The 26,265-nt window shown below is 42.0% G+C and overlaps 1 protein-coding gene across 1 annotated transcript in view; it reads right to left on the minus strand.

Annotated features, from left to right (window-relative positions):
* Positions 1–26,265, minus strand: part of LOC139468197 (diacylglycerol kinase epsilon-like) — a 68,534-nt gene that overhangs the window by 37,484 nt on the left and 4,785 nt on the right. The window contains exons 4-6 of the mRNA XM_071250009.1: positions 22,299–22,444; positions 20,323–20,383; positions 19,922–20,035 (exon numbers count right to left, since the gene is read on the minus strand). Of these exons, the coding sequence (XP_071106110.1) occupies positions 19,922–20,035; positions 20,323–20,383; positions 22,299–22,444 (321 nt within the window). The remainder of the gene's footprint in view (positions 1–19,921; positions 20,036–20,322; positions 20,384–22,298; positions 22,445–26,265) is intronic.

The following is a 26,265-nucleotide window of genomic DNA, read 5'->3' on the forward strand; positions in this document are numbered from 1 at the left end:
AACCCTGGTCAGTCTGCTGCTTGTAATCAATGAAAGTACCCTCACACCAGTATTACATCTGGGTCATGTAGCATGTACAGTAGGCTCATTAGAGGGAGTTAGTGAGTTGGGTTTAACGTCATTTGAACAGTATTCAACCTGCTGGAAGGCAAGAGTAAGAGCCATCTCATACTAAGGAGGCATTCAACCTGCTGGAAGGCAGGAGTAAGGAGCCATCTCATACTGAGGAGGCCTTCAACCTGCTGGAAGGCAAGAGTAAGGAGCCATATCATACTGAGGAGGCCTTCAACCTGCTGGAAGGCAAGAGTAAGGAGCCATATCATACTGAGGAGGCATTCAACCTGCTGGAAGGCAAGAGTAAGAGCCATCTCATACTAAGGAGGCATTCAACCTGCTGGAAGGCAAGAGTAAGGAGCCATATCATACTGAGGAGGCCTTCAACCTGCTGGAAGGAAGGAGTAAGGAGCCATCTCATACTGAGGAGGCCTTCAACCTGCTGGAAGGCAGGAGTAAGGAGCCATATCATACTGAGGAGGCCTTCAACCTGCTGGAAGGAAGGAGTAAGGAGCCATCTCATACTGAGGAGGCCTTCAACCTGCTGGAAGGAAGGAGTAAGGAGCCATATCATACTGAGGAGGCCTTCAACCTGCTGGAAGGCAGGAGTAAGGAGCCATCTCATACTGAGGAGGCCTTCAACCTGCCAGAACCAACAATATAACACATAGGAACCAGTGTCACCAAGGTCTTCCAACACTATAACAAATAAGAATTAATGACACCAAGGGTACTGGAGATTTATTTTGTTCGAAATAAGTAGGGGCCTGATTTTTTTTAAGTTTGCATGTGCTGTAGTATTTGAATCTAGGGACTCCTGAAAATGTTAACTTTGAACATATGGTTATGACAAGGAACACTTGACGTTCATTTTCAAACACTGCTTAGCCTGCCCGAACACTACCAAGACCAATGCACAGGAAGTTACAAGAATCCTGCCATACCTTTGCACCAGAGTTGTAACAATATAACTTGTTCTAAATATCTCAAGGACATTCGTGACATTGGTAACAAAGTTGGTGATAAGTTAAAATAAACAAATATGTCCTGGGAACCTAGCTCCTTGCTGTCACATTATCTCCATGTATGAGGTTCCTCAGTACATCTTCTCCAACAGATCTGGCAGATAGCACTGCTCCGGCAGACATGGTGCACCCTGCGACCAATGCACTATTGTATGTCCGCCAGACACTCACAGGGATTGAAGAATCAGCTGGGTCAATATATACTGAACAATGGTCAGTCTACAGGCCCCTACCTTGTCAATATATACTAAACATTGGTCAGTCGACAGGCCCCTACCTTGTCAATATATACTAAACATTGATCAGTCGACAGGCCCCTACCTTGTCAATATATTCTAAACATTGGTCAGTCGACAGGCCCCTACCTTGTCAATATATACTAAACATTGGTCAGTCGACAGGCCCCTACCTTGTCAATATATACTAAACATTGGTCAGTCAACAGGCCCCTACCTTGTCAATATATACTAAACATTGGTCAGTCAACAGGCCCCTACCTTGTCAATATATACTAAACATTGGTCAGTTGACAGGCCCCTACCTTGTCAATTTATACTAAACATTGGTCAGTCAACAGGCCCCTACCTTGTCAATATATACTAAACATTGGTCAGTCGACAGGCCCCTACCTTGACAATATATACTAAACATTGGTCAGTCGACAGGCCCCTACCTTGTCAATATATACTAAACATTGGTCAGTCAACAGGCCCCTACCTTGTCAATATATACTAAACATTGGTCAGTCAACAGGCCCCTACCTTGTCAATATATACTAAACATTGGTCAGTTGACAGGCCCCTACCTTGTCAATTTATACTAAACATTGGTCAGTCAACAGGCCCCTACCTTGTCAATATATACTAAACATTGGTCAGTCGACAGGCCCCTACCTTGACAATATATACTAAACATTGGTCAGTCGACCTTTTCAATACAGAGAGAAAACTTTGGTAAGGCAAAATATAGAGAACACTTTTGTCAGTCAATATAGAAAGAACACTTTGATCAGTCAATACAGAGAGAACACTTTGGTCAGTCAATAAAGAGAGAATACTTTGGTCAGTCTATTATTATTTTATTGCATTTAATGTAAAAATATGATCTGTAGTTGAATAGTGTTTTCTAAACCCGGCCTGATATTCAGGAATTCTATCCCTCATATTGGCCCATAACGTTAGTCTGTTGTTTAATATACTCGAAAATACTTTCCCCAAAATACTGTTTAATGTTATACCTCTATAATTATCTGCATTGCTAGCATCTCCTTTCTCATGAATAGGTATAACAATGCCCTTCGACCACGAACTTGGAAATACGCCTGAACGAAAAATCATATTAAACAATTCTGTAAGATAGGGCAAAATTATCTCCCTTGATGATTGCAGCATTTCAGCAAGAATTTTATCCAGTCTCGGGGATTTACGTTTTTTAAGTGACTGAATTGCTGTCAGTATCTCATGACGTTGAATATCAGATTCAAGCATTTCCTGATCTATTTCAGAAAAGAAATCATCTTCATTTATAGGATCAAATATGTCATCAAAAAGCGTATGATCAAATACGTCATTTGTTGAAAATACTTCTTTAAAATGAATTGCCCATTCAGCTTTTGAAATGCTACAAGCAGGGATGTTTTTCATGTTAATGGATCGAACCTCTTTCCAAAATTTCTTAGCATTACCCATTGCATTACATAGCTGTCCAATTCTATTGTGTCGTATCTTGTTCTTATATAACCTGATTTCGTACTTATATCGATTTCTTAAGGAACAGTAACTCTTTCTGTTATCAGCAGACTTGTTACTTCTAAATTTCCGTAGTGCTCGCCTCGTAGCACGTTTTGCCTGCATACATTCAATGCTATAACGTCTTTTAATCATGTAGCCATTCTTAGAACATAAGACTTTCTTCATGCAGCTGGCGGAATTCAGTAAATAGTCTACGAAGCTAGACAAAGACCTATCTATATCAACATGTAGAAGTTCTATTAATTGGTCAGTCAATAAAGAGAGAATACTTTGGTCAGTCAATACAGAGAGAACACTTTACATGAGTCTGAGTACATGAGTGAGTGAGGCTGATGCCACCCAGTTGTCGGAAATGCTGCCTTATAAACCGTTCAGGTATGTGGTATGTGGTCTTTTTTTTCTAAAATCCAATGGGCTATGAAACCAAAGAACAAGGTCTGCCAAAATCTCTCAAAAGAAAGAAACTAAACCACATGTCCAAAACATTGAACTTACTATCAAAGCCAACAGCCATGTCAAATACAAATTGAAATATTATTTTTGGGAGAAATTGGTATGGCATTTCATAAAAAAGGTTGTTTGTGTGTAAGATGGTATGCCCCCTGGGTTCAGTGAGAAGAAGACAGGGGATGGTTGAAGTCTTCCAAACATACACAAACGTAAGAAAGGCTAAAACTAATATTGTGATTTCAAGCTTGTCACCAGGGAGGAATGTTTTTGCTCTAAATTTGAGTTTTTTTGCAAGTGCCAGAGGGCCAACTAGCTGTAAAAAGCCTGGCCTGTGCTGATGAGCTGGTGGGGCTGCCACACACCTAGTGGGGATGCCAGGACACGTGTTGGTGTGGACCGGAGATTACACTGGGGACTTTGGCTTGGCAGCATCAAGCCATGATCACTTCATCTCCCCATTTAGCAGACTTTGAAGATGTTTCTGTCATCAAATTGTATGGGAGAAAAAGCCTATGATGGTAATATCAGATTTCCAATACATATATCACTGAGTTGATATCAAGTCACTGCATGGTGAATGGAATGCTGAGTGAGTGAATGGCGTTTACACCAAAGTCAGCAATATTCCATGTACCGGTTACAGTGGACTGTCTAAAACGCAATCACAAAGGACAGGCAAAAGTTGTCACTGATGCTAGAAACTAACTTTGGTCAATCTCAATAATTAAATTTCAATCTTTTAATCTGATATAATACCTATATACATGGCGAACCAACACTACTACCACCAACAGAATGTCTCGTCAGGGGAACCCAGAGTAAACTAGGACTGCCCAATCTAAATTAAGAATGCTTGGATTCTTAAGCCAATCAGATGTCAGCTTTCTTAAACGATTCAGCTTCATTTCTTTACCAAATTCATATTTTTACATGAATGCTACCATATTTTCTTGAGTATAGTGTGCACTTTTTCCCCAGAAAAACACAGCTGTGTAGAAGGGGGTGCCCATTATACACATCATTATGAGTTTTGATGTTTTTTCACCCCAACACAAAGACATTACCGTGAGCACGTAACACCGGAATACCATGTCAACAAATCCATACTGGAGTACACAATGTAATCTTGTACTTACACTGTCTGGTTATAAAAAGTGTTCATTGTATATCTGGACTTATGTTTTTAACTTATTTCATTAATTTCATTCAAAATTCCTTTCAATATTGTTTTAATTAATTTCGGTGAAATCGGGTGTGAAACAATCAGAAGATCACACAACTCACCGTTATTAACAGCAACCAGAGTCAGATTACCATTATTGGCGCCTTGAAACAAACTTAAGTTGACAGAGAACGGATACATGTATCATAAATGCCATACTTTGAATCTTAAAAAGTCATATTTGTTGAAGTTTGATGATTCTATGTCAACATGTAGTTCTCGCGATCACGGGATCCTCAATGGTGACTGGTCAAATTGTTCCATGTGAAAAAAAATAACCGGCAATAGCGATCAGCTGCTATGCTTAGGGTTATTATTATTTTAAATATGTTTAGTAAAAGCTGCAACTAAAAGAATAACATGATATTGGAATATATTATTCCTGATAAAAAAATAGTTTCAGATACAATTTTTTGCCGATCCTTGCACCAAAACCCTTTAAAGTTATATGATTGTGTAAGTTTTAACCGAATCACCGGCAGACTGCAAGATAACATGTGTACAGCTGACTGCTGATTCCGGCTCAGTTTATGAGAAAATACACAAAGTAATCTTAATCCCTGCATGCCTAGCATGCCTAGCTGAACAAAAACTACAAATTAAACAGTAAATCAACATGTCTGGTCATTTTTTATCTCAAATTTCATATTTGTATTGACCAAGTTTCTTAATTATCACCTGTTCGATTACCGGAATTTGCTGAAGGGGTACGATATAAGTTTTTTCTTCGCATAATATTCCAATTGGTTTTTTTTCATAATCCGCTAGAGGGGGTAGCGCATTATACTTGGGTGTGCACTATACTCAAGAAAATACGGTATTTCAGTTGACACCTACCAGTCAGTTACCTTGTTTTCCTAATGAACAATGCTAACTGACTCGATCATGATGATGAGCCAGGTTACATTTCACTACCACCCATTCCTCATCTTAGTTGGATTCTATGGTACGCATGGGGGAGATGGGGATCCTTACATGTAAACTGATGAATGATGGCAAATGATGGCAAATGATGGTGAATGATGGTGAATGATGGTGAAATGATGAATGATGAGGTGGTGGTGATTGATGGTGGTTAATGGAGCCCAGGTGTAAAGGTGAATGAAGACCTAAGTAGGTGGCCATAGCTGTGAACCCAAGGATGGCATTGTGTATGTGGTCAAATATACAGTGAACGGTACATGCACGGTAATGAAAGAGGTGCTAATCCAGTGAATCTGTACTGACTACACAGCTCTGTCATCTTGCTAATGAGAGAAGGTAGAAAAACATACTGAGGTCATCCAACCTCCCAAAGGTTCCTCATACCCTCATTACTCACAAACCAAACCATGAGGACATACAAAAACATCAGCATAAAAATCAACATTCCCGATTTTTGCCAGCCCATAGTGATGAAAGTGTTCTGAATCCTTGCAGTGGAATAAGTTATTCCAGACCCTGTGATGCCAGACTACTGTTGGTGTGCACTCCTGCCAAATGACCACATTCACTCCCGTGAAACATCAGGCCAAGAATCCGCAAGAGGGGAGGGGGGCTGGGCAATGACTCTCATATAGTAGTTGTGTTTACCTGAAACACCATCATTTCTACTTGGGTGACAAATTATCAACATCCTACTTCTCACATATTACAAGCCCGTCTAACAAAATCAGCATTATCAACACATTACTCTCACTGTCAAATTTCTCACATATTTTTACCTCTCACATCAACATAAAGTCATCTTTTAAATTGCCTTCAAAATCTGAATGCCCCACCATGTGTTTTGGCTAGCAGAGTGTTTGTTGTCATGAAGCGTCTGTTAGATAATTTTATCCTGCTAACTAGCTTGGAGAATGCGTCCAATGGCCCACCACCATGTGGAACATTGACTCTACATCCCGCCCACAGATGGTCAGGTCTTTCACAAGCTATTCCAGATGTCATGTGACATTTCTAGTTTTTAAACGGTTCTCTGCATCTGGTGTGCAAGGCACACGTGCAGAATCACATAAGACTTCAAATGCAATTTTCCCTGCAACCAGCTCCAAAAGTATTAAAATTGGCATAAAACTGCTTCCACGCTCTCTGATCATGTTATATCGGGCAGTGATAAAAACTGAATGACAAGGTGAAATAGAAAGAAAACATTTTCTGGTGAGATTTGTCATCCATGACCATGATAGCTGTCTCAAATATCAGGACTTGGAGGTTTACTCTCAATAAAGATGGAGCGTACATATTAATTGTCAAGGGTTCTGGCCATGAAGAGGCCATAACTTCACATACCTCCTACTTCCCTGAAACATAGTAACCACATGGATATGTGAAGAAAGACTCGCACTTTAGTGACAACCTTTGCAACAATGCTCCAATGACACTACCACTTTCATGGCTAGATGTCAATATTTGTATCTTTGACAAGAAACACAGCAAAATACTTTTGTTGCATATATTTTTTCTCTCAAATCCTTCGGAACAATGAAAATATGTTTCGAGCAGGTTTGTAGCTTGTGACTACTGATGTTAGAGCAAACCTGCCAGTTAACATCGTCTTTGATGACATCTCTGGTTAATGGAGTTGGGGTTTGTGCTAAATGCAGCAGTCCATAATAGTAACGTTATATCAGAGCGGAGTGTTTACCAGTGATACAATGAGCAGTGGGTACTCTAACACTCCATCAATCAGGTCATTGAACGCGATCTATCCAGTCACCTCTTGCAGAGGACCTAGTCTAACCCAGAATCTCCACAGGGTACAATCAGGTTTCATTGGATGTGTTTTCTAATGACAGGAGAATTTATAGTCTTCTAATGTTGAAGGAGACTAATAGCCTGTATGAAGAGAAGGAGTGGTTAAGAGGGTGATAAATCAAACAGTGTCTAACTCCAAATAATCACATTACAAAGGAAACCTTCACAAGTAACATAAGCATAAATATATAACAATAACAATCAAGTATTTGTGTGACATGTATGAGGGATTGTTTGGGCAATGCTGCATACCGACACTCAGTAGAAACCAACACAAATATCAACCATCTTTTCAACTCATTCAATTAGGCTACAAAGTTAAACTACACAAGCACCGATCATGACATGTGAACCTCTGGAAATGGCAAACTCATATGTTAGAATGATGTTTGTGAACTTCTCATCAGCACGTAACACCATGCAACCCCTGATGTCAACGTTACTCAGGTTGGCATTGAAGTTGAATATCACGAGATGGATTTAAGCTTAATGGTAAACAGATTACAACATTATTCAGCTAATGGCACCACTCCCCCAGTCATTTCAACCGGTGCCTCTAGAAATGCTCAAGGTGGTATTATATTCTTCCTGTTTCACTTATTCTCTATGTCAACCGTTTTTGTTTGTTCGTTGTTTCACCCTGCAGTCATCAATATTCCAACTATTCCACGGTGGCCTGTAACCATTCAACACACAAACCAGTGCTTGATATTATGAACAGAGTCCCCCAGCTTCAAGAATGTAGTGAATACTGGCCACAGTCCACTGCAGATTTGTTTATGAAAACCAGCATAGCCTTTCTACATATGTTAGTGAATACCAGAATTTCCTACAACAAACAGGTTAGTGAATACTGACCACAGCCTACTACAGATAGCTTAGTAGTGAATATGGACCACAGCCTACTACAGATAGCTTAGTAGTGAATACTGACCACAGCCTACTACAGATAGCTTAGGAGTGAATACTGACCACAGCCTACTACAGATAGCTTAGTAGTGAATATGGACCACAGCCTACTACAGATAGCTTAGTAGTGAATATGGACCACAGCCTACTACAGATAGCTTAGTAGTGAATATGGACCACAGCCTACTACAGATAGGTTGATACGAATACTAACAAGACCTCATTAACATCCTGCACAGAGCTTATTACGCAATGTGGATCACAACAAGGCCTATGTTTGTAGTGAAGCTGACAAAATGGCCCACTGAGTGCTCTTTCTAACATCATCTAATCACTTCTTATCAGCCAGCCTGGAACCAAATAAACATGGCCAGCTAGGCAGCAAAATAGCTTGGGAAATTCACCCTGGGGCACAAATATTTGTCGATTTTGTTTATAAATTTTGAAATGCTATAAACAGAGTGTTTGGGCAAGGGCCCAGGATCACAGGGGGACAGATATATCTGGCAGTGGGGGACAGGTGCCATGTGGAGGTTCATATTTGGGGACTCTATAAATGATACAGAGGGGGGCACGGGGTATCTGTGTTTCCCATGGTTATGTGCTGGGGCAGGGGCTTCATGTGGACAGGAACCACTTGTTGAGAGCACAGTCGGAAATGTGGGAACAGAATCTTGATTTGTGTAGCTCACTCATACTCATACTCATACTCATACTCATGAACCATTTGTTGAGAGTGTCAGTGTGTGTGGTGACAATATGCATGAACCATTTGTTGAGAGTGTCAGTGTGTGTGGTGACAATATGCATGAACCACTTGTTGAGAATGTCAGTGTGTGTGGTGACAATATGCATGAACCATTTGTTGAGAGTGTCAGTGTGTGTGGTGATAATATGCATAAACCATTTGTTGAGAGTGTTAGTGTGTGTGGTGACAATATGTATGAACCATTTGTTGAGAGTGTTAGTGTGTGTGGTGACAATATGCATAAACCACTTGTTGAGAGTGTTAGTGTGTGTGGTGACAATATGTATGAACCACTTGTTGAGAGTGTTAGTGTGTGTGGTGACAATATGCATGAACCATTTGTTGAGAGTGTTAGTGTGTGTGGTGACAATATGCATGAACCATTTGTTGAGAGTGTCAGTGTGTGTGGTGACAATATGCATAAACCATTTGTTGAGAGTGTTAGTGTGTGTGGTGACAATATCTATGAACCATTTGTTGAGAGTGTTAGTGTGTGTGGTGACAATATGCATGAACCACTTGTTGAGAGCGTTAGTGGGTGTGGTGACAATATGTATGAACCACTTGTTGAGAATGGCAGTGTGTGTGGTGACAATATGCATGAACCATTTGTTGAGAGTGGCAGTGTGTGTGGTGACAATATGCATGAACCACTTATTGAGAGTGTCAGTGGGTGTGGTGACAATATGCATAAACCACTTGTTGAGAGTGTCAGTGTGTGTGGTGACAACATGTATGAACCACTTGTTGAGAGTGTTAGTGGGTGTGGTGACAATATGTATGAACCATTTGTTGAGAGTGTTAGTGTGTGTGGTGACAATATGCATGAACCACTTATTGAGAGTGTTAGTGTGTGTGGTGACAATATGCATAAACAACTTGTTGAGAGTGTCAGTGGGTGTGGTGACAATATGCATAAACCACTTGTTGAGAATGTCAGTGGGTGTGGTGACAATATGCATGAAAAACTTGTTGAGAATGGCAGTGTGTGTGGTGACAATATGCATGAACCATTTGTTGAGAGTGTTAGTGTGTGTGGTGACAATATGTATGAACCATTTGTTGAGAGTGTTAGTGTGTGTGGTGACAATATGTATGAACCATTTATTGAGAGTGTCAGTGTGTGTGGTGACAATATGCATGAACCATTTGTTGAGAGTGGCAGTGTGTATGGTGACAATATGCATGAACCATTTGTTGAGAGTGGCAGTGTGTGTGGTGACAATATGTATGAAACATTTGTTGAGAGTGTTAGTGGGTGTGGTGACAATATGTATGAACCATTTGTTGAGAGTGTTAGTGTGTGTGGTGACAATATGCATGAACCACTTATTGAGAGTGTTAGTGTGTGTGGTGACAATATGCATAAACAACTTGTTGAGAGTGTCAGTGGGTGTGGTGACAATATGCATGAAAAACTTGTTGAGAATGTCAGTGGGTGTGGTGACAATATGCATGAAAAACTTGTTGAGAATGGCAGTGTGTGTGGTGACAATATGCATGAACCATTTGTTGAGAGTGTTAGTGTGTGTGGTGACAATATGTATGAACCATTTGTTGAGAGTGTTAGTGTGTGTGGTGACAATATGTATGAACCATTTATTGAGAGTGTTAGTGTGTGTGGTGACAATATGCATGAACCATTTGTTGAGAGTGGCAGTGTGTATGGTGACAATATGCATGAACCATTTGTTGAGAGTGGCAGTGTGTGTGGTGACAATATGCATGAACCACTTGTTGAGAGTGTTAGTGCGTGTGGTGACAATATGCATGAAAAACTTGTTGAGAATGGCAGTGTGTGTGGTGACAATATGCATGAACCATTTGTTGAGAGTGTTAGTGTGTGTGGTGACAATATGTATGAACCATTTGTTGAGAGTGTTAGTGTGTGTGGTGACAATATGTATGAACCATTTATTGAGAGTGTTAGTCTGTGTGGTGACAATATGCATGAACCATTTGTTGAGAGTGGCAGTGTGTGTGGTGACAATATGCATGAACCATTTGTTGAGAGTGGCAGTGTGTGTGGTGACAATATGCATGAACCATTTGTTGAGAGTGGCAGTGTGTGTGGTGACAATATGCATGAACCACTTGTTGAGAGTGTTAGTGCGTGTGGTGACAATATGTATGAACCACTTGTTGAGAGTGTCAGTGTGTGTGGTGACAATATGCATGAACCACTTGTTGAGAGTGTTAGTGTGTGTGGTGACAATATGTATGAACCATTTGTTGAGAGTGTTAGTGTGTGTGGTGACAATATGTATGAACCATTTATTGAGAGTGTTAGTGTGTGTGGTGACAATATGCATGAACCATTTGTTGAGAGTGGCAGTGTGTGTGGTGACAATATGCATGAACCATTTGTTGAGAGTGGCAGTGTGTGTGGTGACAATATGCATGAACCATTTGTTGAGAGTGGCAGTGTGTGTGGTGACAATATGCATGAACCACTTGTTGAGAGTGTTAGTGCGTGTGGTGACAATATGTATGAACCACTTGTTGAGAGTGTCAGTGTGTGTGGTGACAATATGCATGAACCACTTGTTGAGAGTGTTAGTGTGTGTGGTGACAATATGCATGAACCACTTGTTGAGAGTGTCAGTGTGTGTGGTGACAATATGTATGAACAACTTGTTGAGAGTGTTAGTGTGTGTGGTGACAATATGCATGAACCATTTGTTGAGAGTGTTAGTGTGTGTGGTGACAATATGTATGAACCATTTATTGAGAGTGTCAGTGTGTGTGGTGACAATATGTATGAACCATTTGTTGAGAGTGTCAGTGTGTGTGGTGACAATATGTATGAACCACTTGTTGAGAGTGTTAGTGTGTGTGGTGACAATATGTATGAACCATTTGTTGAGAGTGGCAGTGTGTGTGGTGACAATATGCATGAACCATTTGTTGAGAGTGTCAGTGTGTGTGGTGACAATATGTATGAACCACTTGTTGAGAATGTCAGTGTGTGTGGTGACAATATGCATGAACCACTTGTTGAGAGTGTCAGTGTGTGTGATGACAATATGCATGAACCACTTGTTGAGAACTTGTTGTACTAGTCCGGACTGATGTCGCTTTATAGTGCTAGCTCGCTGAGATACAATGCCACAGTATAACATGAATACCCCATTCAGACACAGTATACTGACTCCGAGCCGACCGGTCCTTAAGTGAGTTAAGTATGGTGGTATGGTATGGTGGGTGGGCTTTGACATACAAAATATACAGAAGTAGATATTAAAGCTTCCTCAGTACCAAGAATTCATACAACAAATTTGGATAATCATAATGCTTCCTTTATCATTGTTTATAAACTTAAATAAATCTTTACTGAGCTGCCAATCTACTTGAACACTTTAAGTTTTTTAGCATCTCCATAAAAAGAAAGAATGCTTACAAAAAATGGAGAGAAGAGGAGACTCAGAGAATCAGAGCTTGGCTGCAACTCTCCAGTAGCACAGCCACATGGTGAGGATCACACTGACTTAACATGCAAAAACATTCACAGACAGCAGCAAGGAGAAACAGGAATAAGTTTAAAATGAAACTTAAAAAGCTGGAAAACGTAATCATTTTCTGAAATGTACCACCATTTCGTTGCTGCATGCGATGCCTGGCTGCATCTGAAGATAATCAGCTCAGATTTATAGGATGGTCCCACTGCAGTGTCAGTTACAGGGGAATAGGGCAAAATGTAATAACATTTGGACAAAATTAATCCCCATGAAAAACTCTTACAAAAACATTTGATGAAACTCCATAGTTAGATATTATTTTGAGGTCTGGCTGAACAAGATAAGGAAGGAACTGTTTCTTCATGTGCTTCATCCTGGCAGTAGCGAACAGATTCGTATGTCACCGCCACCATGGAGAACCAGAAACAGCTCAATTAATGGAGAGATTTTCTTTGTGAAATGTGTTGATTATTAACACCTAGACTCAAGGATACTTAATACCTAGACTCAAGGACACTTAACACCTAGACTCAAGGATACTTAACACCTAGACTCAAGGATACTGTGACCTAGACTCAAGGACAATTAACACCTAGACTCAAGGACACTTAAAACCTAGACTTAAGGATACTTAATACCTAGACTCAAGGACACTTAAAACCTAGACTTAAGGATACTTAATACCTTAACTGAAGGAAACTTAACACCTAGACTCAAGGATACTTGACACCTAGACTCAAGGATACTTAACACCTAGACTCAAGGATACTTAATACCTAGACTCAAGGATACTGTGACCTAGACTCAAGGATACTAAACACCAAGTCTCAAAAACATTGAACACCTAGACTCAAGGATACTTAATACCTAGACTCAAGGATACTTAACACCTAGACACAAGGATACTTAATACCTAGACTCAAGAACACTTAACACCTAGACTCAAGGATACTTAACACCTAGACTCAAGGATACTTAATACCTAGACTCAAGGATACTTAACACCTAGACTCAAGGATACTTAATACCTAGACTCAAAAACACTTAACACCTAGACTCAAGGATACTTAACACCTAGACACAAGGATACTTAACACCTAGACTCTAGGATACTTAATACCTAGACTCAAGGACACTAAACACCTAGACTCAAGGATACTTAATACCTAGACTCAAGAACACTTAACACCTAGACTCAAGGATACTTAATACCTAGACTCAAGGATACTTAACACCTAGACTCAAGAAAACTTAATATCTAGACTCAAGGATACTTGATATTTATTACCTGAATTACTTCATCAATCTAAGAGAGTCCCCGCATACCACATTGAGTGAATTTCACATTTAGTTAATTGTTTAGTTCCACTGCGCAACAATACCATTTGCAATGAAGAACAAAGTTACAATGGCTAAATATGCCAATATGTCTGAACTGTATAACTAATGAGGTCACATAAAAGATATCAATAGCAATGATTTGTAGCCAATTACAATAAAAGGCTTTTCCATTATAAAGATATATTGTGATGTAGTGCAGATGAGAAGATAACAGAAATACAGATGGCACTTATGGAGGGTTCACCAAATACTGACTCCTAATGACCCATAAATACCACAGGAACTCTCACTATTCCAGACATGAAGGGTCACAAATTTAAGAAAGTAGGCTTTTGAGGTCATCAGTGGTTTCAGTAATATCTCATCAGCGGTACAAAGAACTCCAGCCTCATTCCATGCAACCTGACTCAAGCTTCCACCACTACCGTGGTCAATAAAAGACAGCATAAATCTTGCTGAAGGGCAGATAATGGAGGAACTAGGAGGCTGCTAAGTGTTCTCACTGATGATCCTGGAGGGGGAGAGGGCTGAAACAGTACCCCCCAGAGGGGGAACCAACACAGGAGGGGCCACACTACCACTTCCACATCCAAGCCAGGAGGCGTGACAGACACTGGTCGGCTTCTCCTCCTGGTGTTTTACTGTTAAAATTCCCCTCATATCTCACACCCGTTCCTCATTCTACTACTTAAAGCATCTCTGCTTACACACTTCATTGCCCATTGTCACTTGCTCCTCACGAATGTTGGTGGGGGGAGAGGGACAATGTATAAACACCTTTGTTCTGGGCTAACGCTTCTTGTCTCTGAACTGTGTAGGACTCCCTAAAGCAAAACACTCTTCAAGAATAGAGCACACTTGTTTGTCTTTTATTTTCTGCTGTTCTCACATTTCAAAATTACATTACTCGAAAATTGCTGAATGTTACATACTTTGCCAATTTGGATGTTTTGGTTAATGGAACCACCATTTTTTTTTTAAAATAACAACACAACTAAAGGTGTCTTCCGTGGTGACATGAAAATGCTCGTCATGGCTGACAGCCCATGTTGACAGGAATCAGAAACAAATGGCACTTTTATGACACAATAATATTCTTAGTATTTGCTAAAATTGTGTGGACATCTTTTCAAAATAAATAGCATCAAGATTCAATTCTAAGAAACAATTATTTTTCTTCAACCGCACGGATCATATACTACCTTGAAGAAACAGAAGCCTGCACAATGTTAGAGGAGTCAGTGTGTGTTCTGACACTGGCCAACCACAGCAAGGATACCATGGTTTCAGGAGATGCTTGGGGAATCAAACTCGGGACTTGTGATGGGGCTGCATACCCACTGGGTCACTAGTGACCTTTGGTGGGCAAGTGGTGTATTAGAACAAAACTATTGTGGAAATCACAAAGTCAGCATTTCACAGTGGTTGGAATCAGATCATACTCTGCAGCACATGTGTGGCAACACTGAAGGACGTGTGTGCCAACACTGAAGGACATGTGTGACATCACTGAAGCACATGTATGACAATACTGAAGCACATGTGTGACAACACTGAAGCACATGTGTGCCGACACTGAAGCACATGTGTGCTGACACTGAAGCACATGTGTGCCGACACTGAAGCACATGTGTGCTGACACTGAAGGACATGTGTGCTGACACTGAAGTGCATGTGTGCCAACACTGAAGTGCATGTGTGCCAACACTGAAGCACATGTGAGGTGACACTGAAGCACATGTGTGCTGACACTGAAGTGCATGTGTGCTGACACTGAAGCGCATGTGTGCTGACACTGAAGGACATGTGTGCCGACACTGAAGTGCATGTGAGCCGACACTGAAGCACATGTGAGGTGACACTGAAGCACATGTGTGCTGACACTGAAGCACATGTGTGCTGACACTGAAGCGCATGTGTGCCGACACTGAAGCGCATGTGTGCCGACACTGAAGTGCATGTGTGCTGACACTGAAGCACATGTGTGCTGACACTGAAGCACATGTGTGCTGACACTGAAGCGCATGTGTGCCGACACTGAAGTGCATGTGTGCCGACACTGAAGCACATGTGAGGTGACACTGAAGCACATGTGTGCTGACACTGAAGCACATGTGTGCCGACACTGAAGCACATGTGTGACAACACTGAAGCACATGTGTGCCGACACTGAAGCACATGTGTGCTGTCACTGAAGCGCATGTGTGCTGACACTGAAGCACATGTGTGCTGTCACTAAAGCGCATGTGTGCCGACACTGAAGGACATGTGTGCTGACACTAAAGCGCATGTGTGACGACACTAAAACGCATGTGAGCTGACACTGAAGCACATGTGTGCCGACACTGAAGGACATGTGCGCTGACACTAAAGCGCATGTGTGACAACACTGAAGCGCACGTTTGACAACACTGAAGCGCATGTGTGCTGACACTGAAGCACATGTGTCCCGAAGCACATGTGTGCTGACACTGAAGTGCATGTGTTACACTGAAGGACATGTGTGCCGACACTGAAGGACATGTGTGCTGACACTAAAGCACATGTGTGACAACACTGAAGCGCACGTTTGACGACACTGAAGCGTATGTGTGCCGACACTGAAGCGCATGTGTGCTGACACTGAAGGACATGTGTGACAACACTGAAGCGCACATTTGACAACACTGAAGCGCATGTGTGCCGACACTAAAGCGCATGTGTGACAACACTGAAGCGCATGTGTGCAGACCCTAAAGCACATGTGAGCCGACACTAAAGCACATGTGTGCTGACACTGAAGCACATGTGTGCCGACCTTAAAGCGCATGTGTGCCGACACTGAAGCACATGTGTGCCGACACTGAAGGACATGTGACAACACTGAAGCACATGTGTGCTGACACTGAAGGACATGTGTGCCGACACTGAAGGACATGTGTGCCGACACTGAAGCACATGTGTGACGACACTAAAACGCATGTGAGCTGACACTGAAGGACATGTGTGCCGACACTGAAGCACATGTGTGCCGACACTGAAGGACATGTGACAACACTGAAGCACATGTGTGCTGACACTGAAGGACATGTGTGCTGACACTGAAGGACATGTGTGACAACACTGAAGCACATGTGTGCTGACACTGAAGGACATGTGTGCCGACACTGAAGCACATGTGTGCCGACACTGAAGGACATGTGACAACACTGAAGCACATGTGTGCTGACACTGAAGGACATGTGTGCTGACACTGAAGGACATGTGTGCTGACACTGAAGGACATGTGTGCTGACACTAAAGCACATGTGTGCTGACACTAAAGCGCATGTGTGCCGACACTAAAGCGCATGTGTGACAACACTGAAGCCTACTCTGAGTGCACATGTGCTTATCCAAAATAGGAAGTTTAAGTCAATAAATATTTTCTCACATTTGATATTAATTTTGTAATCAGAGCTGAACCATGACATCACAAGCACCATGACAACATAAACACTATGCCACCATAATTCCCCAGTACTTATGAGGCAGTTTCTGGGATACCTCTCTAGAATGTAGACATTAGTCATAGGTGCCAAGGTACCAACTGATATCTGTAAGACTAGTCAATGCACCTTGAACAACTCAACATACCCATTTGTGAATCATTCAGTTTGAAATGTTTCAAAAGCATCCACCAAGTCAAGAAAGAGATCAGTTTAAACAGCCAAGAGTCTCAGACAATATTGATTATACAACCATATCTAAATCATTAGATTCAGGAATCAGGGACGTCAACAATCAAACTGTCTCAATCAGTACATAAGACGCCTCTTTCAACCCAAACTAAGGAAGCTGACTCACCCAATTATATAAAGTTCTGACTTTTTAACAGCTATATTAGAAAACACAACCCTTCTCCCCAAACTGAAGCTGTTTTGGTTTGCATACATATAAATATATACTGTGGTGTTCTGAGTGTGAGTCAGACTGGAGCAGGCAGTCACATGATGTGTCCGTAGGTCAGAGTGATGCAGCCTACATCCCACAGTACCTGGCCTGGGGTGACTCACTCTCCCCCCCCCACCCCACCCATGTCACCCAGGGACACTGTCTCACTGCCAGAGCTTACGTAACTCCTGCTGTGTCATGTCAGGGGTACTGCACAGAGAAGAAACAAAAACTCCACATGTCATACAAGCGGACATACAAAGACATACACATAGGCCACTTTACCGAGACATTGTAAAGAATAAAAACATTGATTGCTGATCTAGAAAAGAGCAGCCTGACCGTATCACTTGACATGTCCCTGTGCAGGAACAAATATACCTTCTGTGTCGTCACTGTCAAAGTGTTAACATTTCACAATGTGCACATTGCATTTCAATAAATACAGATGTATCAGGTCTAAAATTGGAAATATGGTGCCATGGCAATGTTAGTCATCTAGGCATGTAGGCAACAGTAATAAATGTCAACAAAACACAGGACAAAGGCTGCAGCAGGATTTTCAAATATTTTCTTTCTAAACACTGAGTACTAAAAACCAATACAACTAATACTTCTTCGCTGATATAGGCCTACTTAAATCAAACAATGTTTCACAAATAACATAAAATAAATCATCTACAAATAAATAAACATGTGAGAAAATGACACAGACACAGGGATTGATCGAGACCTGCTCAGAGGCCGACATTTGGCCCAAAACTGCAGTAAATGTCATTAAATATTCCCTTAATGGAATTTAACTTTTCCCAATTTATGTTAATAAATAACAGATAGCTAATTCTATTGATTTGTGAAAATAACCTGTATTTCACTGAATAGGAATGAATAGGAGGGGTTACAATGTTAAGTTACCTTATACATGTATATTGCTGCATTGAATGTACTCTCAAAATACACAGTTAAAATAGGCCTTCCTCCCAATTTTGAACAAAATAACAATATTTTTCCCAATTTGCCTGCATGGGGCACTTATATAAGTTTACAATCCTGGATAAATCCCTGAAACATTATAGGTATTTCTAAAGAACCAACATGCTGATATTCATAATGTTGAAGCATTGTGATGCAGGGAGCAAGATGTCGTACATGACCGAATGCCACCATATGTTAGACTTTCTTAGTGGGATGGAATCTTATAATGCTCTCTATTAAAACAATTTGTGGATGTTTGTCATGTTTCTGTCCAAATGCATTACCACACATGCTTTGAATAATCCAGAGGCAGTTTCAGGTAATATCAGTATTTGAATCTGTTTACTGGTCTTCTTGTTCAAGGAATCAAGGTTTTCAAATACACTTATACCTTCAGAATAAAGAATGGGTTCACTCACAGTGGCTGATTGACCAATCATCATGCAGGATTCCAAATAGCATGGTAAAATTGGTTTAACACAAATCAGGAACATTACACGTGAATGAAATAACATATTTACAAATTATCTCAACCAATGTTTTTTAAATATTCTTTTTTTACAGTCACTGCCACATCAGCAAAAACACCCGTAATAAAAACATTTTATTGCTTCTTTCTGACAAAAAAAGAGAACTTTTTACATCTAAATAGCCTACTTTTGTCATAAGGAATAAAAGAGGTCGCCTGTCAAGTCAAATTTTGAAAGTCATTGCCCGAGAAGCCATTTTAAAAGAAAAGTCCTTTGCTTTTAACAAGGACAAATTAGCGGAATAAGTTCATAAGGGTATCGAACATGAGGCCCTTGTGTTAAATCATGTGAAATTGTGAGCAATGCCAAACCTTAATCAGAAATAATACATGCAGCTTATCACACATGACAAATCAGCTTAACCTACAAACACTTCACCCACACTACACACATCTGGTTTTAATATTAGAATACCAGAGCAGAATTCTGGATTGGAAACACCAAGAGTGATCTAAGGCAGGTAACTCTCTTCCTGGTGCACTGACTAAGCTGCAAGAACTGTCTTTTCAATTCTCATATGACCACTACATATGGGGGCAGGGATGTATCTTTTTGCTTCACTTTTGGATTTCATGATGGGCTGTTTTGTGTAAAATGAAGCCAAACAAACACTAGCATGTGTTGATACAATTACTAAAATAATCTCAAAAACTAAACTTTCATCACCCCCTAGAAAAAAATGGTTGTTCCCAAACGATGATAGATGGACAAATGAATCCTATTAAAAACGCTGGCAAAACATACTTTCTGTAAAAACTAGAATATATTTCTTACAAATGTGTCTGCAGCGTGTTGAGAACAAGCACTCACCTTGTTGATGAGCCGGTTAGCAAACAGCCATGGCCAACTTTCCCTGCGCTTGTGAAAGTTGAGGGTGACAAGTGCATCAACACCTATAGAGGCGTAATTGTTCATCATCATGACCTGCAGGTAATTAATATACAAATTCCATTAAAGCGTTATCACTTCTGAGCTAAGTTCCGAAGGGCATTAGGCTCAATCTATCTGCCAGTCCAAGCACATTTTATCTAAATCCATCAAACTTAACTTTGCATATCTGCTGTTCAAGTTTAGCATGCATATCAATCTCTCACTTAATGCTTACTCTGATGACACAGACAATGTCTCCGCTTCACACATAGTACTAATTACAATGTCTAGCACTCTGCAGAACATGACCACCTGGCCATAAAGGGTGGAGTTACACTTACCCGTTTCAGCTTGGGAACGGATATTCCAAAGTGTTTCTCATGACTGATCTCTATTTTCCACCTGAAAGTCATCAATCGAAATATTTGGTCAATTTCACTCATCCTGATGCAAAACTGCTATGAATCAAATGAAGCATCAGTAAAATCCTGATTTTACCCAATATTGATCAAGTTGTCAGTAGTGACAGCAATCAGTCTATCAATTACTATCAGAAATTACAGACTATTGTCTTGTGACAAATACAAGCTGGCCATTTGCAGAGATCTATTTTGGATTCCAAACTAAGTTCTCTGATGGTAATTTTGGTAAAACTTGGAATTTACTTAATTTAGAGGCACCGATAAATTAAAGTTACATGTAATTCAATTATGTAAAACTAAGCATCAAAGCTGCTTCCTCTTTACTGGTCCTGTCTGCAGTGCATACAAGTCCCCTCTACCATGTCTACACAGCCATAACATGTGTGATAACCTCATAAACAAGAGTTTACAAAGTGTACTGTAGAATCTGATGTAACTATGGTGTGCTGTACAAAGGTAATTTCATTGTTACATATTTTTGACAAGAGAGACTATGGGTCTGGAAGTCTTCCATGATGATCTTTAAGTCATTTTTTAATTTAGTCGCATATGGATGTCCCTAAATGCACATCAAAACCTAATATCATTCAGTCAGATGTTTTAGATTGATTCACAATGTTCAATACCTCTCTCCATCAAAATCTGACAAACCCACAGAAAAACACAGAAATGTATAGTGTGAACACACACACACACACATTCTGAATCTGTATCCCTAACATTGTGTGAACACACTCACCTGATGTATCCCTAACATTGTGTGAACACACTCACCAGCTGTATCCCTAACATTGTGTGAACACACTCACCTGATGTATCCCTAACATTGTGTGAACACACTCACCAGCTGTATCCCTAACATTGTGTGAACACACTCACCAGCTGTATCCCTAACATTGTGTGAACACACTCACCTGATGTATCCCTAACATTGTGTGAACACACTCACCAGCTGTATCCCTAACATTGTGTGAACACACTCACCTGCTGTATCCCTAACATTGTGTGAACACACTCACCTGATGTATCCCTAACATTGTGTGAACACACTCACCAGCTGTATCCCTAACATTGTGTGAACACACTCACCAGCTGTATCCCTAACATTGTGTGAACACACTCACCAGCTGTATCCCTAACATTGTGTGAACACACTCACCTGCTGTATCCCTAACATTGTGTGAACACACTCACCTGATGTATCCCTAACATTGTGTGAACACACTCACCTGCTGTATCCCTAACATTGTGTGAACACACTCACCTGCTGTATCCCTAACATTGTGTGAACACACTCACCTGATGTATCCCTAACATTGTGTGAACACACTCACCTGCTGTATCCCTAACATTGTGTGAACACACTCACCTGATGTATCCCTAACATTGTGTGAACACACTCACCTGCTGTATCCCTAACATTGTGTGAACACACCCACCTGATGTATCCCTAACATTGTGTGAACACACTCACCAGCTGTATCCCTAACATTGTGTGAACACACTCACCTGCTGTATCCCTAACATTGTGTGAACACACTCACCTGATGTATCCCTAACATTGTGTGAACACACTCACCTGCTGTATCCCTAACATTGTGTGAACACACCCACCTGCTGTATCCCTAACATTGTGTGAACACACTCACCAGCTGTATCCCTGACATTGTGTGCACACACCCACCAGCTGTATCCCTAACATTGTGCGAACACACTCACCAGCTGTATCCCTAACATTGTGTGAACACACTCACCAGCTGTATCCCTAACATTGTGTGAACACACCCACCTGATGTATCCCTAACATTGTGTGAACACACCCACCTGATGTATCCCTAACATTGTGTGAACACACCCCCCCTGATGTATCCCTAACATTATGCAAACACACTCACCTGTCGAGGGCTACAGGGTGGGCCTCCTTCAAGTGGGACAAGACATCCGAGACCTGCACGTCTCCAGTGTAACCTTCACCCCATCCCAGCACTCTGGACAGGTCGTTCCCCGTGCCTAGTGGCAGTATACACACTCTCGGTGGCTTCTGGAACATAGAAAAGAAAACATATTATCAGAAAATCATACTTACATAAGAGTCAAAGAATTGTTTGCTGGGTAATTCCATACAGAACTTTGTTATTTGGATTAGTTCAAATAATTATGTAGTTAGAAGTGAGTGTTAGCAGGATGACAACAACCAGGAGATACCGAGGCATTCATTACAAAAGTAGGTGAAACTGAAAATTAGAAATATCTAAATATTCCTTACATCTGTAAACTTAAGCTGTTGTTACTGTTTTTTTTTGCTGTGGAGAGCATTGGTGTATGTGACAGCTCGGATCTCGTAAAGGTTGTTGGCTCTGGAAGGATCCAGGCCAGCGGTCTCTAGAGCCTGTAGGATGATTGCATGCAGCAACAAAAATATTCCGTCTGGGAAGTCATGGAAACAGGGATGAATAGTCGTTTCCTTGATCCTCAGTGCTCAATCCAGGCACAAGAGAAGTTCCTCCTCATAAGCATCTTCGGCACCCACAATCAAAGCGTGTGGTGGGATTGTGAAGGCTGTCCTGGGAGTTGTTCTTGGCTATGAAGTCCCAGCACAGCCAAAGGTCAATGGCCTGAGCTCAAACCGTACACTGGTGAGGTCGAGTGCATGCAACTCGCTTACCCTTGCCAGTGTGGCCAGAGCCAAGAAGAACACAATCTTCTTGGTAAGGTTAAAAAATAAAGCTGAGTGAATAGGCTCAAACATAGCACCACGCAGCAATTTGAGAACCATGTCCAGATCCGAGGCAGGAGGTCTGAACTTGGCCTTCTGATCCTCTAGCCTGAAGGAGCGCAGCAATGCTTTGAGTTCTGGAACCGTTGTCATTTTGCGATCTTCCAGAACAGTGAAAAAGAGTTGAGGGCCACCAGGCAGGTAGAAATGGTGCTGCCCTTGAACTGTCATTTGCTGCGCAAAAACAGAAGGAATTCTGCCAAGAATTGGGGAGATGTAGAAGTAGGGTCCTGAAGCTTCTCCTCACAAAAGGACTCAAAGAATCGCCACTTGTCGTCGTAGAGTCCCCAGGTGGCAGAATAGTGTATGCTCTAAGGCCTTACCAAGGGACGCTGAGGGCATTGACAGCCCAGGCCTGTGGATCTGGAACCAGAGAGACTCCGGATCAGGAAGTTCTGACTGGTGGCAAGCAGGTCTATGTTTGGATAGCAAAGATGCCAGGTTGAAGGCTTCAGTGTGGAGCTTCCACTCTATGGGAGCCACCTTGTGCAGCCAGGATAGAGCATTCGCTATAATGCTCTGGCAACCTGGGATGTACTGGACTAGAAAGCCCAGTCGATCTACCAGATGGAAAAAACGGAATATCTGCTGCAGACCAGACACCAGACCACCATGAGATTGCTACCTTGGCATTCTTGAGACGATCCTGCCAGTGAGATATTGAAAGAATGAGCGCTTCCAGCTCCAGGTTGTTTATGTGCCACGTATACTGGTCCTCCAGATTAGCGTCCGAACCCTGTAGAGAGGCGTCTCCTAAGACATTCAACTCCCCTGTCCACCACAGGAGATGTGGTTTGAGATGTGAAGGTAGGACGATGGAGACTGACGGTACCTGGCGCCTGATCAACAGAGATAGGAACTGCTGAATTGGGCGCAAATGTAAGTGTCTCTGGAAATCAGATCCTGCGTCGATGTGAGAAGACCCAGAAGCACTTGCCACTGGTGAAGCGTTGGGGCAGGGAGCAGATGATGCTGGCCCTTGTGCAATCTGTCCCTCAGACCAGTTAAGAGGTACTGGTTGGTCTTGAACAGGCTTCCTATGAACTGGAGAGTGAAGGATGGAGTGAACATCAACTTCAGATCGTTGACGCTCCACCCCAGCTGATGGAGAAGGATGAACTGGACGTGCAGGTGCAGGTATGAGACCACTGGCTTGGTGATGCATGTAAATAGTCACGGGGCCGTGGATATGCGAAATGGGTGTATCGCCCATTGGTAATGGGTACCGCTGAAGAGGAACCCTAGGAACCACCTGTCGCTGGAGTGGATAGGCACATCAGGGAATCGTTGGTATTGATTCGGGTCCTGAACAGCCTCAATGTTGTCATCCGTAAATACGGAAGGCATTCAGTCTCGGATACCTCTCCATTGAAAAGGGAAGATGCGGACCAAGGTTGACATAGTAGCTTCCTTTAAAATTTGAAGTCTCGATCAGTTAAAGCCAGGTAGCCAAGGCGACCAGTCGCAGTGATCTCAGCCAGGGCAGCGTTGAGATGATTACACATGTGATCTATTTGATGTTGCTGGTAAACCATAACTGTCCTCAGATGATTCATCTGATTAGGATTAGTGTCCGTCAGGTCCTGATCACTAGTGCAAAAGGAAGACGCTAGAGCAGACAAAGGTTTAAGAATGCTGAATCCCCGTCTTTATAAAACTCAACCGCATGTCTAGGATCCTGGTGGTCATAGGTTTGGACAAGTCAGCTATGCGATTGAGATCCTCATCCTAGGCATTGGCAATATCTGTCACCTCAAATGCTCGGATGGGGAATCATCCTTCCGAAATCAAGTAGCCTTGAATGCCGGAGTGCGAGATAATTTCACAAAGTCCTTGTCCAATTGTCATGACCATGTCCTTCAACATTGGGTCCGGCAGAATGGAGGTAGGCTGTGACCAGACAGTATCTTTCTTATTCACACCTGGGCCCAGTGAAAATACAACAGCAGTCAAGCAATCAGCCATCCAGTCCGGTACCTGGCTGAGGCTCAGATGGGTATCCTTCTACGGGGAGGAACCCTCATACTTAGGTAAAAAGGAGCCCTCTGCAATAATTGTACGCTCGGCATTCAGAGGAATGGCTCCTGGAGCGGCACCTGAACCTCATTGACTTACAGCTGCATCTAGAAGAAGATCCAGGAGAAGCCTACCTGCAAGATGACACAGCTTCGGAGGTAGATGCACCACCAAAAAGTGCAGTAGGTGCAGGTGGGGTACGCACTGAGGGTACAACAGGCACTGGTGAGCCGCTAGTGGCAGTGGAGGCGCTACAGGTGTAGGAACCAGCTGAAGTGCCAACGACTGGTGAAACATGAACTGCATAAAAGTTTGCATCCATGTCAGGTCCATGTAAGGCAATGGTAGAGACTGAAACCAGGTGGTATACCAAACCTTGGAGGGGCAGAAGGCGCAGGTGTTTGTGGAGTCTCTTGCGGAGGCACTATGTGCAGGCGCAGGCAGCGTTGCTGTCAGAAGATACGCTTGGGTAAGCGTCGGCATTGGAGAAATCAATGGTGGTCATCTGCGCCAAGGGAGGCGCTGGCCCCTGCGTGGTCATCGGCGCCTGGGGAGGCAAAGGCTGCCTAGTTGGCGGCATCAGAGGTAGCTTAGAAGAGGCAGCGATCTTAGGTGTAGATGACGAAGGCAGCTTCCATCCAGAAGAGGACAGCATGGACATGATGCTAGATGTGGCAGGGGTCTCGAACGGGATCTCTTGAGAGTCTGACATCCTAGTCTGTCTGTTGGCCTGCTGAGTAAGGCATTTCCGAGACACCTGGAGGTACTTGGAAAAGTCTGTAGGAGAGAGGGGTGACCAGAGGCTACACTTCGTAGCCACGGGGCTAGTGTTTGGTACAGTACATACACAAAGGGGGGGATCCCACTAGACTTACTAAGCAACAATACAGAATAAAGGACATAAGACACGAGAACGTGACATGAAGAAATCAAAATGGCGATTTGGAATTATATTACACGATATATAAAGTGACTTGTAGCCACTATCATATGCAATATATTAATGCGATGGCAAATATATATGGTAAGATGTGAAAACACACCATAAGAATGATACAAATCCCAATTGA

The sequence above is a fragment of the Haliotis cracherodii genome, unplaced genomic scaffold (assembly GCF_022045235.1).
Source record: "Haliotis cracherodii isolate W230 unplaced genomic scaffold, xgHalCrac1.p SCAF_2, whole genome shotgun sequence".
NCBI lineage: Eukaryota > Metazoa > Mollusca > Gastropoda > Lepetellida > Haliotidae > Haliotis > Haliotis cracherodii.